The 15,217-nt window shown below is 34.6% G+C and overlaps 2 protein-coding genes across 14 annotated transcripts; both read left to right on the top strand.

The window, feature by feature from the left end:
- The first annotated feature begins 994 nt into the window (after window positions 1-994).
- On the top strand, window positions 995-11,878 carry LOC132177649 (cell division control protein 48 homolog B). Of its 13 annotated transcripts, none has more exons than XM_059590059.1 (15): window positions 995-1,205; window positions 1,808-1,875; window positions 4,417-4,497; window positions 5,418-5,700; window positions 5,798-5,842; window positions 6,580-6,635; window positions 6,791-6,940; window positions 7,702-7,809; window positions 8,426-8,525; window positions 9,151-9,435; window positions 9,514-9,683; window positions 10,125-10,253; window positions 11,005-11,092; window positions 11,228-11,305; window positions 11,389-11,878. In XM_059590059.1, the coding sequence occupies exons 4-15, from the start codon at window positions 5,536-5,538 to the stop codon at window positions 11,836-11,838; spliced, it is 1,824 nt and encodes a 607-aa protein (XP_059446042.1). In that variant the 5' UTR covers window positions 995-1,205; window positions 1,808-1,875; window positions 4,417-4,497; window positions 5,418-5,535; the 3' UTR covers window positions 11,839-11,878. The 13 variants fall into 13 exon arrangements, with proteins under 13 accessions (XP_059446042.1, XP_059446043.1, XP_059446039.1 ...); XM_059590060.1 differs by having other exon boundaries at window positions 4,414-4,497; XM_059590056.1 differs by having other exon boundaries at window positions 4,384-4,497.
- A 715-nt stretch (window positions 11,879-12,593) lies between these two features.
- On the top strand, window positions 12,594-14,758 carry LOC132177026 (GDSL esterase/lipase At5g14450-like). Its single transcript, XM_059589223.1, has 5 exons — window positions 12,594-12,981; window positions 13,072-13,272; window positions 13,346-13,518; window positions 13,610-13,880; window positions 14,364-14,758. The coding sequence occupies exons 1-5, from the start codon at window positions 12,729-12,731 to the stop codon at window positions 14,594-14,596; spliced, it is 1,131 nt and encodes a 376-aa protein (XP_059445206.1). The 5' UTR covers window positions 12,594-12,728; the 3' UTR covers window positions 14,597-14,758.
- Window positions 14,759-15,217: the final 459 nt, after the last annotated feature.

Raw genomic sequence — 15,217 nt, 5'->3', positions numbered from 1 at the left:
ATATATATATAAAATAGGGGAGTTTTTTTGGAGAAGAAGCTAAGAGCCTGACATGTGGCGTTATATTTTGCTGACAGGTATTTATTTTAAATGAAACTGTGCGTTTAAATTTATAAATCAAAACACACGTTTTGAAGCCATGCCATAACTAAAATGCTCAATAACATCTCTTCATCGAGTCCTGCTATTAGGCTGCCAAGAGTCAGACAGGTATCTGCCAAAGTCTGATGTGGCTTTATTCAAAAAAAAAAAAAATTGTAGAAAAATCTCTCTCTTTCTAGTCCTGTTAGATTTTGTTTTTTTTTTTTGTTAAATTTGTATAAGTTAATATTTAATTTCTAATGCCTAAAATTTTATTTTTTGATTTAAAACTAAAACGTATGGGTGGAAGATTAACCATTTAGGGACGGTATCACTTAAAATGAATTTTATCATCTTAAATTTAATACTAATACCTCAAATTTGAATTTTCCTTTAATATCTTTCTTCTCAAATTAAAAAAAGAAAAGAAAAGAAAAAAAAAAGTGGTTAAATACCTAATACCCCTGGGGTTTAGGAACTTTATTTTTACCCTCCTGGGGTTTCATTTTTATCACAGGACCCCCCTCTGGGGTTTTGATAAAGGACTAACTTAGTTCATCTGTTAATTGACCGTTAAGACTGACACATGGACCAATCAGATGTTGACACGTGGCACTAATTTTTTTAAAAATTTTGTTTTTAAAATTAAAAAAATGTATTAAAAAAAAAAAAATTAAATAGGTGTCACATGTCAACATCTGATTGGTCCACGTGTCAGTCTTAACGATCAACTAACGGATGGACTAAATTGGTCTTTTATCAAAACCCCAGGAGGTCCTGTAATAGAAATGAAACCTGTTGGAGTAAAAATAAAGTTCCTAAATCCCAGGATATTAGGTATTTAACCAAAAAAACAGAAAAAAAAAAAAAAAAAAAGGGTTATGTTGACGCTTGAGGCAGCCGAAAATCTCAACTCCTCTTCATCAGGTTTTCTTCGTATCCTTTGGCCTTTTTATCAAACTGCTCAACCGCCGTCAAAAACTGCAAACTACGTATAACCATTTCTAAACGTTATTGGGTTGAATCACTCTTTTCAAGTACACTAAACCCGTGTTTTGTCTCGATTGCCCATTCTCTCTCTCTCTCTCTCTCTCTCTAATTCTCAGGCCCTTAATCTCTGAGAGGTAAGTCAGTGTTTCTTCTCATCATTTGCATTTAATCACCAAGAGAAGAAATCATCAGGCTTCGTAAAAATCTGAATGCCAAAAAGTCAATTTATAGTTTCAGTGATTGCGTGAACCCTAGATCTTTTGTGATGTAGTGGAAGAAACCCAATTTACTGTTGTTTTTCTTTGTGGTGTTTTTGGTTTAGATGGTCGGGGGTGGATTTTTTTTGATGATTTTGGAGTACCCAGTAATTTTTCAAATACAAGAACAGTCAAAGCCATCAAAAATTGCAAACTATATATAACCCTTTCTAAACGGTACTTGATTACTTTTCCCTGGCCTTCTTCGAATCTACCTTTAGATTTGTCAAACCTCGAATTTGCAAACATCCTCCTCTAAAACTCCATTTCCTCTAAGTAAGTTTAATGTGTTTTAGAATTATTTTAAAATAGTGTTTATTATGCTTCTGTCTTTATAAAAATATCCAGTTCTCAACCTTTAAAACTCTGCGCCGTTTGTGTCTCATCGTATGTTTTAGATTTCTTTTTGTTTTTTTTCTGAAATTTACTTAATAAGTTTTGGTCTGAAGATGACTTTAGCCATTGGGATCTTTCTGCAGTTTTGACATGGGTAATCCGGTTCGTGGATCCAAGCGCGGTGGATGGACTGCTTGCTCCTTTATTGTTGGTAATCTAATTTCTCTGTGCCTCCTTCTCTGTCTCTCAAAAGCTGAATGTCCATCCAGCCTTAAGGATTTGGTTACCCACAACCCACTTGATTTGTGTATCCCTTTTAGGATCATACACGTGTTGGGCTCCTCGAAACTTTAAGTAGTAACAATTAGATTAGATTAATTCCTTAATAATGTTTTATAATCACTATGCAAATGTTTCAATGAAAATTTTTATTTAGTTCCCTCTTTTTTAAATTTTTTTTATTAAGCATTCATTTCATACTGTTGTGCGTGTAGTATTTTTTTTAATAGATTTTCTTGGTTATGTAATTATACTCTTTACTATTGCATTCTTTGATCATACTCTTTAGTTAAAAGAATTACACAACAAAATTATACATAGTATCATGTAGTTCAGCAAATTCAGGAAATGCACTCCTACTTTAATGTGAATCACATATTTTAGGGCTTTTCCTGTGTTATGGTTTATGTTTTTTAGTTGGTTTACACATAACTAAGTCAACAGTTATGTTAGTAGTGGGCTGTCAGTTATTTACTTTGTGATTGTGTCTCATGTAAATGAGTATCCAAAAAATTATATCAAGTGTTTTACATCTCCTAGCCGTGAGTTAGAGAGAGTGGAGGGATTGGCCCTTGAAATGCCAAATTGTTACTTTTATTCTCAAATTATATCAAGTGTTCATAGGCCTGAGGAAATGAAGAATTTTGATATGAGGGTAGGTGGCTAGCGGTTAATTCTCTGAGCAACTTGAATACAAAAGGGTCCGACTTTAATTGAAAGTTGTAATTGATGTAATTTTGTTCATTTGATTGTAATAAGGTTTTTTAGGATAACCAGCCAAAGCAATGTTTGCTGATTTGGATTTTTATTTATTTTTTATTTTTTATGTTTAGGTTAAGCTTCTAAGATTAATTTTACATTTAAGAACTTCTTTTCTTTATGGGATACTCTATTTGGAATTTGAGAAAATGTAGATAAATATAGAATGTGAATAGGGTATGCAATTTGATCTTAGCGTTCATATTTAGCTGCTTACAACATTTCAATTTTTTTATACTATTTTCAGTTCTGCTTCTGAAAACACTGAATGCTGCTATAAAACTTCTTTGATGGCTTTGTCCGTTAAAACGGACCTAACAAATGAGTTTTCATTTTGTTTGATAACAATTGTCTCTTCCTACTATTAATTCCCCTTAACCACAAACCAGTCGCTTTTATATGGTACATAATTTTGGCATAAGAAAAAGTGTTCTAGAGGGAAATGAAATTTAATTGGAATTATTAGTATTTTTCTAAGAAGTAAAAAGTTAAAACAAAAAATGCTCAATTTTTCAAACCAAGTGTAGAATGATATTTTTCTTTTGCTTATGCATGATTCAAGAATAAAGTTTTCTCTCTTTGAAAGTATCTTAAATAAAGTTATTTTGGGAAGGCAAAGATGAGGGCATGGACAAAATCAAACCATGATCTTTTTGTTATTGTTGTATTATAACAGTTTTTTTGCATACCTTTTAATTTGGATTATTAGTTTCAATATGTGATTCCTTTTAATTTTTAAATTTTGTATATATATTCTTTTATGGATAAAGTCTACATACCTCTCAAATTACCATCTAATTGACAATGCGTCCCAAACTTTCAATTGTAACAATGTCCTCCTAAACTACAAAAACATTGTCAATATCCCTCAATGCTAGCAAAAAGATAAAAATGCCCATATAAATTTATCAATAAGACAAAAATACCTCTATAAATTTAAAAATAATAATAAATAATATTTTTAATTTTTAATTTTTTTAAAAAACGAAAATTTTAATTTAAAAAACAAGAATTTTTTTTTTAACTAAAATTTTTATTTTTCTAAACAAAAATTTTTAATTTTTCCTACTTGATTTTTTTTTTCTTCCTGTCATTTATGCATCCACTAATTATTATTATTTTTTCCTTTTTAAAAACAACCTGTGCAATGCACAGGTTTCAAACTCGTTTATTTAGCATGAGAAATACATATTTTTTAAATATATTAAAACGACACATGTTGCTTTTTAAGATTGTTTGTAAGAGTTTTTAATTTGTAGGAAATTTATGTCCAAAATAAATTAGAAAAAAAAGGGGAAAAATGCAAAATTAGCCCCTGTAGTTTACCTGATTTACAATTTATTCCCTATGATATCAAAACGAACTCAGAGCCGAGGTCACTGTGATATGCAAAAAAAATAATTTAGTTCTTGCAGTTAAATTTCATTCATTGATTTAACGGATTCCGTTAGTGTGCCACGTCACATTCAATAAAAGTATGACATATGCTATATTTTATTTATAACTTTTAAAAAGCATACTTGAATTTTCCATGTCATATTATTATGCTAACTAATATTTCCACCTCAGATTTACTCCACGTCAAACACAAGTAAAATATTAAAAAAAAAAACCTAATTCTACCAAATTATTGATAGGAGCACCGCCATCTTCTTTTTCTTCTTCACGTCGTGTTCTTCAGCATCTTCACCCAAGTTTGTGCCTCCACTAGCAGGCGTGGAAGGAAAATCGTGACTCCGACCCGTACTGCTTGTTCGTGTTCATAGCACCGCCACTTCAAGTCACTTTGACGGCGGTAAGCAAGAAACCTTTTCGACTATGGTGAAATTTACCTTCCATGCCGTCGATTCATCTTCAAATCGTTTGTGTTTGTATTTCTGTTAAATGAAAATTCATCTTAAATCGTGGGTTTACCTTTTGATCTCTCAATTAAATTTTTAGGTTTGAATTTTTTTTGCCATTGTTTATACCTTTTGCTTTTAGGTTGAGATTAGAGGAAAATAAAGAAGACGATGAAAATTGACAGAGATGCCCTTTTATAAATGCACCGTTTAATTAAGTTTTAGTGTTTGACTGTTTTTGTACCATAGGTCCACGTGCACGCCAGCTAACTACTGCTTTGTTTTTTTTTTTTTAACTGCACGCTAGCCATCTTAAGCCTACCGTTTTGTAACTTTGTTGTTCGGCTCTTTTATCAATAAACAAGGAAATCACTTTTTTTAATCCCACTATCTCCGACCTGCTTTGTACACAATAAAACATTGACAGAATTAGTGAATTCTTTTCAATAGAGTTTGGGTTAGAAAATTTTTTATGTCTCTCTGTCTTCGTCTTTGTCTCTGTCAAGCAACATAAATTTTTTTTTCTCCGTCTCTGTCTCTGTACTTCTCTCTTGAAAGTTGCCAAGAAAAAGAGGAATTTCAACAGAGGAGAAGAGCATACGAAAAAAAGGAAGACAGGTAAAGGTGTATGTTTTGGGTTTTATGCTAAGGGTGTGTTTGGTGGCTCGTAAATAATTACTTTCTCTAAGTGGGTACTTGACATATTTATAATTATGTTGGTAAACATTGAATTTCTACATGTCATATTATAGTATTTACATACGTAGAATGTGCAAAGAGCTCTGAAGCTCTGGGGTGATTAATATCCCTATTTGACTAAACATTGATACTATTTTATTAATTGATCTCTATTATTTTGTATATATATATGCAGGTTATAGCCTAGTGACAATAATACCCTGACTCCATACTCCATATTCCTCAGCGTCTCCAAAAATCTAAAAAATCCCGCATAGTCTCTCTCTGTGTCTGCGAGCGCACTTGCTGCTCACATGGAAAGCCATGGAAGCACCAGCAGCAATAACGACAACAACAGCAAGAAGCAGTGGAGAGCAGAGGAAGCGATTGCCGGGAACGCCGAAGCTCTCCAGGCTCTTAGAGAGCTCATAACTTTCCCTCTCTACTACTCTTGCGAAGCTCAAAAACTCGGTCTTAAAGTAACAACACTAGCTCTACCTTTGAGTGTAATTCGTGGTTATCTTTAAGTTCTGGCTTTACTTTTCTGTGCTAATTGGTTTTTGGGTTTGCTTCCAGTGGCCTCGAGGTTTGCTCCTGTACGGTCCACCGGGCACGGGAAAGGTATTTGTTTCTTCTTCAATGGCCTGTTAAATCGAGACCCTTAAATATGTTCCAGTGTAAATTGGACTTCCATTTAATTTACCCAAAGAAAAGAAAAAGGGTGTGTTTATGCGAATCTGTATTTTGCAGTGAAGTTTGAGCAATGTTTTCATCCTGTTTGCCATTTGAATCTTGATAAATGAATTTGCTTCCTCAAAAACTTTTATGTTTAAGAAAACGGAGTCCTATGGAGAACATGTATGTGTATTTTTTATGTTGAAGTAAATGCAGTATTAGGAAAGAAACATTTCTGCTTTCGATGAACTGTTGAAGTATTGGTAAAGTGACATTGGGTATTGGTTCATGCAAATGTTGAGAATTCTTGTTGAGTAACGGAAGCTGGTTAGTCCTTGAAAATGCCAGTTAAAATTTTGTTGGTTATGTTTGGTTCTCAGAAAGTAAAGGAGAAACTAAAAACGAAGTGAAAGTTTGTGCTAAAATTTTTTTGAGTTAATTTTCAATCAACCAAATGGAGGGTTATTCTATGCAGGGAATGGTAAGGATAGGGTTTATAACTGATTCCATGTTCTGAATTCAGATTCTCTGATTGCCTGCATGATATGTCTGTCTGGGTTGGTCAGTTTGCTTCAAGTTGTCTGAGTAGCTTATAGTTGGTGATGAGACAATGTCTTGGTTTGGCATGTTTGTAGTTGAAGTAATAGAGTTGATTGCTAATTTTTAATTTTCTTATATCCTAGACAAGCTTGGTACGGGCAGTTGTTCAGGAATGTGGTGCTCATTTAACCATTATCAGGTACTGCATTATCACCTCGTTGCGGTGTTGTTGCTTTGATTTTACAATCATTTCAGTATTCTTTAACTATTATACGCTTATAATTTTACATCATTAAGGTTTTTTATTTGTTTCATCATTTTGTGAATAATTTTATTTGTGGGTATTTTCTGCAGTCCACATTCTGTCCATAAAGCACATGCTGGAGAAAGTGAGAGTGTCTTGCGGGATGCCTTTTCAAAGGCATCATCCCATGCAATGATGGGCAAGCCATCAGTTATCTTTATTGATGAAATAGATGCACTTTGTCCTCGTCGTGATTCCAGGTGTGGAGATGATGTTAAAGTGTACTTTGATAAATATTTACCTCATCCTTAAATCCCATGACTTCATGAAACTGTGCTTTCTATTAATATTCGGGGTAAAAAAGTAACTACTATGTAGGAATTGAGATACACTTATCAAAAAAACTTTTTACTTATCAAAAAAGGAATTGAGATATTCGAAGGTGCTCTAAGGACAGGAGGGCTCTTTATTTATTTTTCTCTTTGGGTTGGGGTGTATGGTGTGAGATGGGTTGAGGTGGGCACATATATGGTGTTTGGGAGAGTTGCAACTCAGGTCTTTTGGAGTCAGAATTAATTTTTCTAATTATTATAGTTCCTTTATGCTCTAGTCAAAGAAGTGGTCTTGTGGTCCTGTGAGTTTCAAATCATGGTAATTGAATTGTGGATGGTGTTGATCATGAGCCAAGAGATCAACTGATGTTTTCTTTTTTTGACAGTGGAGTTAATCCAACTACTTTTGATGTAATGTTGATTATCTTTCTTGTGGCTAAAATCTCAAGCTTGTATGATCCCTATTTGCTTTGCAATACTTATCTTTTTTACCGTTGTGTGTGTGCACATGTACATCGACATTTTATGCACATTGCAGAGATAATGTCATATGGTATATTTATTGTTGATCTATATATATATACTTATCAAAAAAAAAAAAAAATTGTTGATCTATGAGGTTATGTGAAACATGCCATCTAGCTGAATTGTGAAAATGTGACAATCAATAAGTTATGTTTCAAATGCAGAAGGGAGCAAGATGTTCGTGTAGCCTCGCAACTCTTTACACTAATGGACTCCAATATACCTTCCTCAACTTCTGCAACACAAGTTGTTGTAGTTGCATCCACTAACAGGTTATTGTCTCCCTCATATCTGTAGAGTTTCTTCAGTTCTATTTTCCTACGTACGAAACTTGACTATTACATATCTATGAGTTTTTTCCTAAAGAGTTATTTTTTCTAATATATAGTATAATATGGTGTTAACTTATAGAATATACCTGGACTTTTTTGAAATATATGACCACAGTTTGCCATATCACATTTTGTGTAGCTTTCTAGCTGGAGTTAAAGTCAATTTTGGGATTTTTTTTTTTTCCTGATCTATCTTGATTTTGGGAGTCACTCAAATTGAACGGCATGGAAATTTTTAGATGTATATTACTCTCCATGCTATGTAAAAGCTTATTTCAGTATCTAAGGCTTATTGAGGGTTATGAGCTGTTATTTTGTTGTGGTTCAAATTTCCTATGATTTCTTATAAATTTCATATGAACACCAACCTAAATACCTAGCCAAACTTCTACTGAAGTTGTGGCTATTCAATTGTTAATGGCGGCATTAATGAGCTCTACTATAGGTTCAATATCATGTAATTTCCAGTTCTTTTCAATATTTAATTCAATTTGAATTTTGTACTCTTTGTCTAAAACTTTGGATGTGCTTTTAATATCTGTTTCTATGTACAAAGAGTGGACGCAATTGACCCTGCACTTAGAAGATCAGGGCGTTTTGATGCTGAAATTGAAGTTACTACGCCTACGGAGGAGGAGCGCTATCAAATTCTCAAGGTAAACATGAATCTGTTAAATTTGTGAGCTATCCCCACAGTTCATTGTTCAGCAACACCCATCAGCCTCTTAAACTGCTGTCAATAGCGTTTGAGATTAAATTTAATTTTTGGACAATGTCAGAAAATATTCAGGAAGTGATTAAATTCACTATTTTTCATCAGCTTAAACTTTGGGAAGTGATTTATCATGCAATCAGAGTATTGGTCCGTAGTTTAATCTTGACTCCATACTTTACCTCTTATTTTAGTTAAATATTTCATTTATTGGATCTCACTTATTTTAAGGGAGTTTGAACCCCACTCGTGAGCGGTGTGTTAAAAAGTATTGAATTAAATTTGCTATTTCCTATCAAATTAAGTTTTTGGGACAACTAGGTTAAAATATATTTTGGTATGCTCAATTTAGGTTTGCTTTCAATTTGGCCCGTGTTATTCTAATTTAAGCAATCTTAACCATGAATTTCATTGTTTCATTTACCAATATGGCATTGTTTTGACAGTCATGTGCAGCCAAAATGAGTTTTAGCCCTAGTTGTTTTAGCTAGTTTAATTGAATATTTGATAGGTAATCGTACAATTATTTGCTTAAGGGTAAAAAATAATTTATGTTAATTACTCTTCAGCTCTACACGAAGAAGGTTCCTTTGGATCCCAATGTTGACTTACGGGCTATAGCCGCGTCTTGCAATGGCTATGTTGGGGCTGATTTGGAAGCTTTATGTCGTGAGGCTACCATGTTTGCAGTTAGAAGGTCTTCCGATACAAATGAAAATGCTGCTGTGATCAGCTTAACAGTGGAAGACTGGAAACATGCTAGATCCATTGTTGGGCCCAGCATAACAAGAGGTGTTACTGTGGAAATCCCAAAGGTGACTTGGGAAGATATTGGAGGATTAAAAGATTTGAAGGTTTGTACTATAGAATTCACATTTTGCATTGAAGGTCTGATGGAATTTTTAAGGATATCTTTCTTTATTCATGGGCAGAAAAAGCTCCAGCAAGCTGTCGAGTGGCCTATTAAACATTCTGCTGCATTTTCGAGGCTGGGAATATCTCCAGTACGTGGAATTCTTCTGCATGGGCCTCCAGGATGTTCAAAAACCACCCTTGCTAAAGCTGCAGCTCATGCCGCCCAAGCTTCTTTTTTTTCCTTGAGGTTCGAACTTTTTCATAGTCACAACAAGGGATATGTAGACTTAGCAGGAGTATTTTATTATAATTAGAAAATAGATGGTAGTTTTTTTGGAAGGCCGTAGGGGCTGCTGGGATGCTGCATTTTGTTGGTTGCTATAATATGCTTAGGGTTGAAGCCCACCTGTTATATGACTCACCTAGACTAAAAAGCCCTCGAGACTGAAAGCTTCAATTTTAACCACTTGTTTCTAAATCAAAGTGGTAGACAAAACAAATGTGTAACATCGCAAAACAATCTTGGGATTAGTAAATGGGCTAGTCAATGAGCTGCATCCTCTGGGAAGATTTGGGATAGAAAACAGTGGCCCAAGGAGACCAAAACAATAACCAACTAAGAGGGTATGCCTTGAAAATTTCGAATTTTAGAGTTGTATGCCTTGAAAATTCATAAAGTATGAATCAGTGGTGCAGAAATGTATTCGATGTATGTTGGAGAGGGAGAAGCTTTGTTGCGGAATACATTTCAGAGAGCTCGCCTTGCAGCACCAAGCATAATATTTTTTGACGAGGCTGATGTTGTTGCTGCCAAACGGTTAGTGTGCTATATTTATTCAATCAGGTTTTGTGTGTGTGCGCGCGTGGGCACGGGCAGGTGGGCACCTCTGTGTGTGCACGCTTGCCCGTGTTTCATCCTCATTTTTTTTATTGGTACTGTATTTCATCCTCATACATACGTCATTTGACTTTTTCTATTTTTGAATTTACTATTCCAAAATTTAAAGTTATGAAATGTTTCATTCTAAAGGTATGGTCTATGCATTTCAAACATTGAGAGCATGTAATCACGTTGGTTGCTTGTCTACCAACAACCCCTGTGATTCAAGGACACCACATATATTATATCTTTTTGCCGGTATGCATGTATGTGCTGTTCTGGAAACTCAAAATGGTGGCTTGGTGAAGTGGAACCTGAACAATCAAGTGGTTGAAAAATATCAGGAGGTCCAAATAGTTCCAAAACCAGGTCTTCTGCTTATAATCATGAACCATTTTTTACCATATTTCTGTCTAGCCTGGCCTTGCAGGATTAAGTATGATGTCAAAGGGCTATTTTCTTTGTTAATCAACTGGCCTTATAGTGCTTTTAACCTTAATGTGGTTTCATTTGTTTTCTCCCAGAGGTGGTGTAAGTGTTCAATGTTGCGAGTATGATTGTTTTAATTATAATCCTGTTAAGAATTTTCACTAATGATTCAAATCTGTTTTTAGATGGGATCCAAACACTCAATTAATGAACTTTTTTTTTTTTTTCGTCTTTATTTATGTTTACATTTTAATTGCAGAGGGGGGAGTTCAAGCAACAGCACTACAGTAGGGGAGAGGCTTCTGTCTACTCTACTTACTGAAATGGATGGTTTGGAAGAAGCTAAAGTAAGCATTAGATCCCATTAATGATTTTATTTTCCAGTTATATGAAAAAATTCTGTATGATAAAATGGTGAGAACTTCTAGCTTCTTCCCATGATTGAAGTTTATGCTCATTTGTTCATTTATTTTCTTTTGAAGGGAATTCTTGTTTTAGCTGCTACAAATCGTCCTCATGCAATTGATGTTGCACTTATGCGCCCTGGACGCTTTGATCTGGTAAGAGATTTTGTTCACCGTGTCCATTTTCATAGAGAGAAATATAGTCGTCAAGACTTTTGTGACATTTTATGAAATTGTAGGTGCTATATGTACCGCCACCCGATCTTGAAGCTCGCTGCGAGATACTTCATGTACATTCACGTAACATGAAAATAGACGATGATGTTGATCTCAGAAGAATAGCAGAAGATACTGACCTTTTCACTGGGGCTGAACTGGAAGGCCTGTGTAGGGAAGCTGGCATTGTAGCTTTGAGGGAAAGCATTGATGCCACTGTTGTCTCTGACCGTCATTTCGAGACAGTAAAGGCTTCTTTAAAACCGGCATTAACAAGGGCAGAAATTGATTCATATTCTTCGTTTATGAAGACCCCATCTAGTGTCAAGGATCACAGCAAGCACAAAAAAGAATTATTGGGTCCATTATTTTCTGTTAAAATTGGAGTTGTAAGCTTTATTTTACTTGCTGCTGCTGCTAAATATTTTTTCGTAAGTACAGATCAAAACCAACATGAACTAGCTACTACCTGAAGTATGCTATATTGTTATGATTAGTATTTTTTTCTCCCCATCTCCATAATTTAATGACACTACCATGAGCTTGTTTTTTAAGAGAAAATTACACTTTATCCCCCAAAGTTTAGGGCGATTTTTAATTCGATTTCTAATATTTCAATTTTTGCAATGCCCCCCTCCCCTTCCCCCCACAAATTTGTAATTTTTTTTCTATTCGACTAATGTTATCTTAAAATTTTTATATTATCCCTAATTTTTTTATTTTTTTATATAAAAATAAAAAATAAAAAATTGAGGTGCAAAAATGGCTAGATGGCTGAAGGAGTAGCTCTTGTCATCTTGAATTTTTGTTCTTTTTTTTTTTTTTCATTTTTTATATAAAAAAAATGGGGGTAATATGAAAATTTTGGAATAACATTAGTCGAATTAAAAAAAAAAAAGAAGCAAATTTGGAAGTACATTGCAAAAATTAAAACATTAGAGGTCGAATTGAAAAACTTTTCATAGTTTTTATTCACTACTTTTCGTTGAGGGTGGTGAATATATTCTAACAGAGTAACAGGTTTAAGCGTTGAAAAAAAAAAATTACAGCATATTTAACTATTTTTTCAACTGTTGATATCTAATTTCACTGTCCTACTCTTTTTAACGAAAAAGTTGAAAATTATAAAAAAAAAGTTAGCTTTTGCCCTTTGGGTGAGTGAAAAGGCCCAGATTTGTTTTTCGGAAGCAGCAATTACGATGAGAAACTAGGCTTTGATGGAAAATAAAAAAAGTCCTTACCCACGTTTGTCAAATGGACTGGCTCGTGTCGGTGATCTGACATCCATCACTCGTCTCTTTTGATCGCTTGTAGAAATAAAAACCACTACGATGAGAATCGAAGGTCTACTGCTACAACAACCATGGACTACTCAGTAGCAAGGCTATGTTGTGTGTTGTTTGGCCTCACGGTTGTGGGGTTGGTGGGACTACCGCAGGTGGTGTTGGGCAGGCGGAGCTGTAACTTTCCGGCAATATACAACTTTGGAGATTCAAACTCGGACACCGGAGGAATATCCGCGGCCTTCGCATCACTTCATCCACCCAACGGAGAAACCTTCTTCGGACACCCTTCCGGAAGGTTCTGTGATGGTCGTCTCATCATAGACTTTATAGGTAAGTGGAGAGTGACTGAGAGTGCTCTGTGTGCGCGTGTGGGTCTATGTTTTCATATATATATATATATATTTTGCTATTTTTGTGCAGCTGAGGAGCTGAAGTTACCGCGCCTGAGCGCATACCTGGACTCACTGGGGATGAATTTCCGGCATGGTGCAAATTTTGCAACGGGGGGTTCATCCATTCTTCCCGGCGGTTATAGTCCTTTCGATCTTGGGATTCAAATGTCCCAGTTCATACAATTCAAATCTCGTACATCAGCTCTCTATGCTCAACTCACCCCAGATGGTCAGTCACTCTTATTTCAAAAAAAACGCCTAAAAAATGATAGAATTTAATAATTTAATTTATATTATACCAGAAAGTATCCCGCCATTCAAGAGCTTTCTCCCAAGGCCAAAGGACTTCTCAAAGGCTCTTTACACATTTGATATTGGACAGAACGATCTTGCATATGGCTTTCAACACACAACAATAGAACAAGTTCGACTGTCCATTCCCAACATCTTAAGCCAATTGTTCCAGGCAGTGCATGTAAGAAAAACCACCTACTGGGTATGATTCATGAGCAGCTAATTATGTACCAATTGATCATTCTGACGATTATTTTGGTCCTCTGTTTCAGCAATTATACAAGGAAGGAGCAAGAGTGTTTTGGGTACATAATACTGGCCCAATCGGTTGCTTGCCATATAACATTATATATGACAGATCAAAGCCTGGTAATCTGGATCAGAATGGGTGTGTGAAGCCTCAAAATGAGGTGGCTCAGGAGTTTAACAGGCAGCTTAAGGAAAAGGTGCTTCAGCTTAGGGCAGGGCTTCCTGCTGCAGCATTTACATATGTTGACGTGTATTCAGCTAAATATGCCCTAATTAGCAGTGCCAAGAATGAAGGTAATCTTAGGTTTCATTTATCCCAAAAAGCTTAAATTAATAAGAATTTTTGAATTTAATTATTTAATTAATATTTTTAACACTTTTCCTTTAGTACGTGAGGTTTTTGGTTCATCACGTAAAATATTTAACTAAAATGGAATAAACGATGGAGTCATGTCGTCATAATTCAAACTTATGACTTCTGCTTTAGTACTATATTAAAATCTTGTTTGAAATTGTGTTGAAAAATAGAGCAAAAAACCTTCACTTTCTAGTTTCCGCCAAAACTATAAAAAAGTTAATTACTTTTGAATTTTTTTATCAAATGGATTAACTTTTTGTTTGGTACGATTTTTTATATGCGAAATGTATATTTTTAAATCCTTTACCACAATCTTAAACAAGCTATAAACTACTGCTTAAATGTTGATTTAACACAATAGGATAGTGATCCACTACAGTTTGCATATGGATCTAATGTTATATGGTTGTTGATGACAGGGTTTGTTGACCCATTTGAGTTTTGCTGTGGGAGTTACTATGGCTACCATATTGATTGTGGGAAGAAAGCAATAATCAATGGAACGGTTTACGGTAATCCATGTCATAATCCATCAATGCACATTAGCTGGGATGGCATACACTACTCTGACTCCGCCAATCTATGGATTGCAACCCGAATTCTCAATGGTTCCTTCTCTGACCCGCCCGTTTCCATTGGGGACTCTTGTTAATTCTTATCCATCCCAATCATTTGCAAGCACAATGCAATTTTTTTTTCTTCTAAGCCAATAAGGAATGTTGGTGATGTTGAGCATGTAATATTACCCTCTTGTTTTACTTGTACATGTTCAAGTGTACTATGAGCGGATTTTTTTTTTTTTTTTTTATAATTTAATTTCAACAATATTTATATTACAATAAATTTTTACGATATATTTGATTTAATTTTTATGTTTTACTATATTTGTAATAGTAACATTATCACTTCGATTCATAAAAAGGTTTAATATTTTTTTGCTTTATGTGGTTTAAAAACTTAATTTTTTTTAACCGCTTTTAAAAGCGATTAGAACAATTTACAAGGGAGAAAAAGAGATAAAGAATATATATTTATATTTTATTTTGGTTCTTTTAGACTTTTACTCTCAAAGCTTCAAACAGCAAAGCAAGCCCATAGTTTAGGCCCAAAAGAATTAAAAACAGAAGCCCGTGGACTCGAGATGGAATCCAACGGGCATGAGCCAAAAAATTACGTCAAATTCAAACCCAGATAAGCAATTTGACGCCGTCTGTTTTAAGCGAACTGTGACACGAGTTCTTCCAGTGTGATAACAATCCGACGGGTTCCCTTC

Source organism: Corylus avellana, chromosome ca4, assembly GCF_901000735.1.
Source record: "Corylus avellana chromosome ca4, CavTom2PMs-1.0".
In the NCBI taxonomy this organism is placed as follows: domain Eukaryota; kingdom Viridiplantae; phylum Streptophyta; class Magnoliopsida; order Fagales; family Betulaceae; genus Corylus; species Corylus avellana.
Note: the sequence above shows the minus strand (reverse complement) of the source record. Positions and strands in the feature narration are given on the sequence as shown.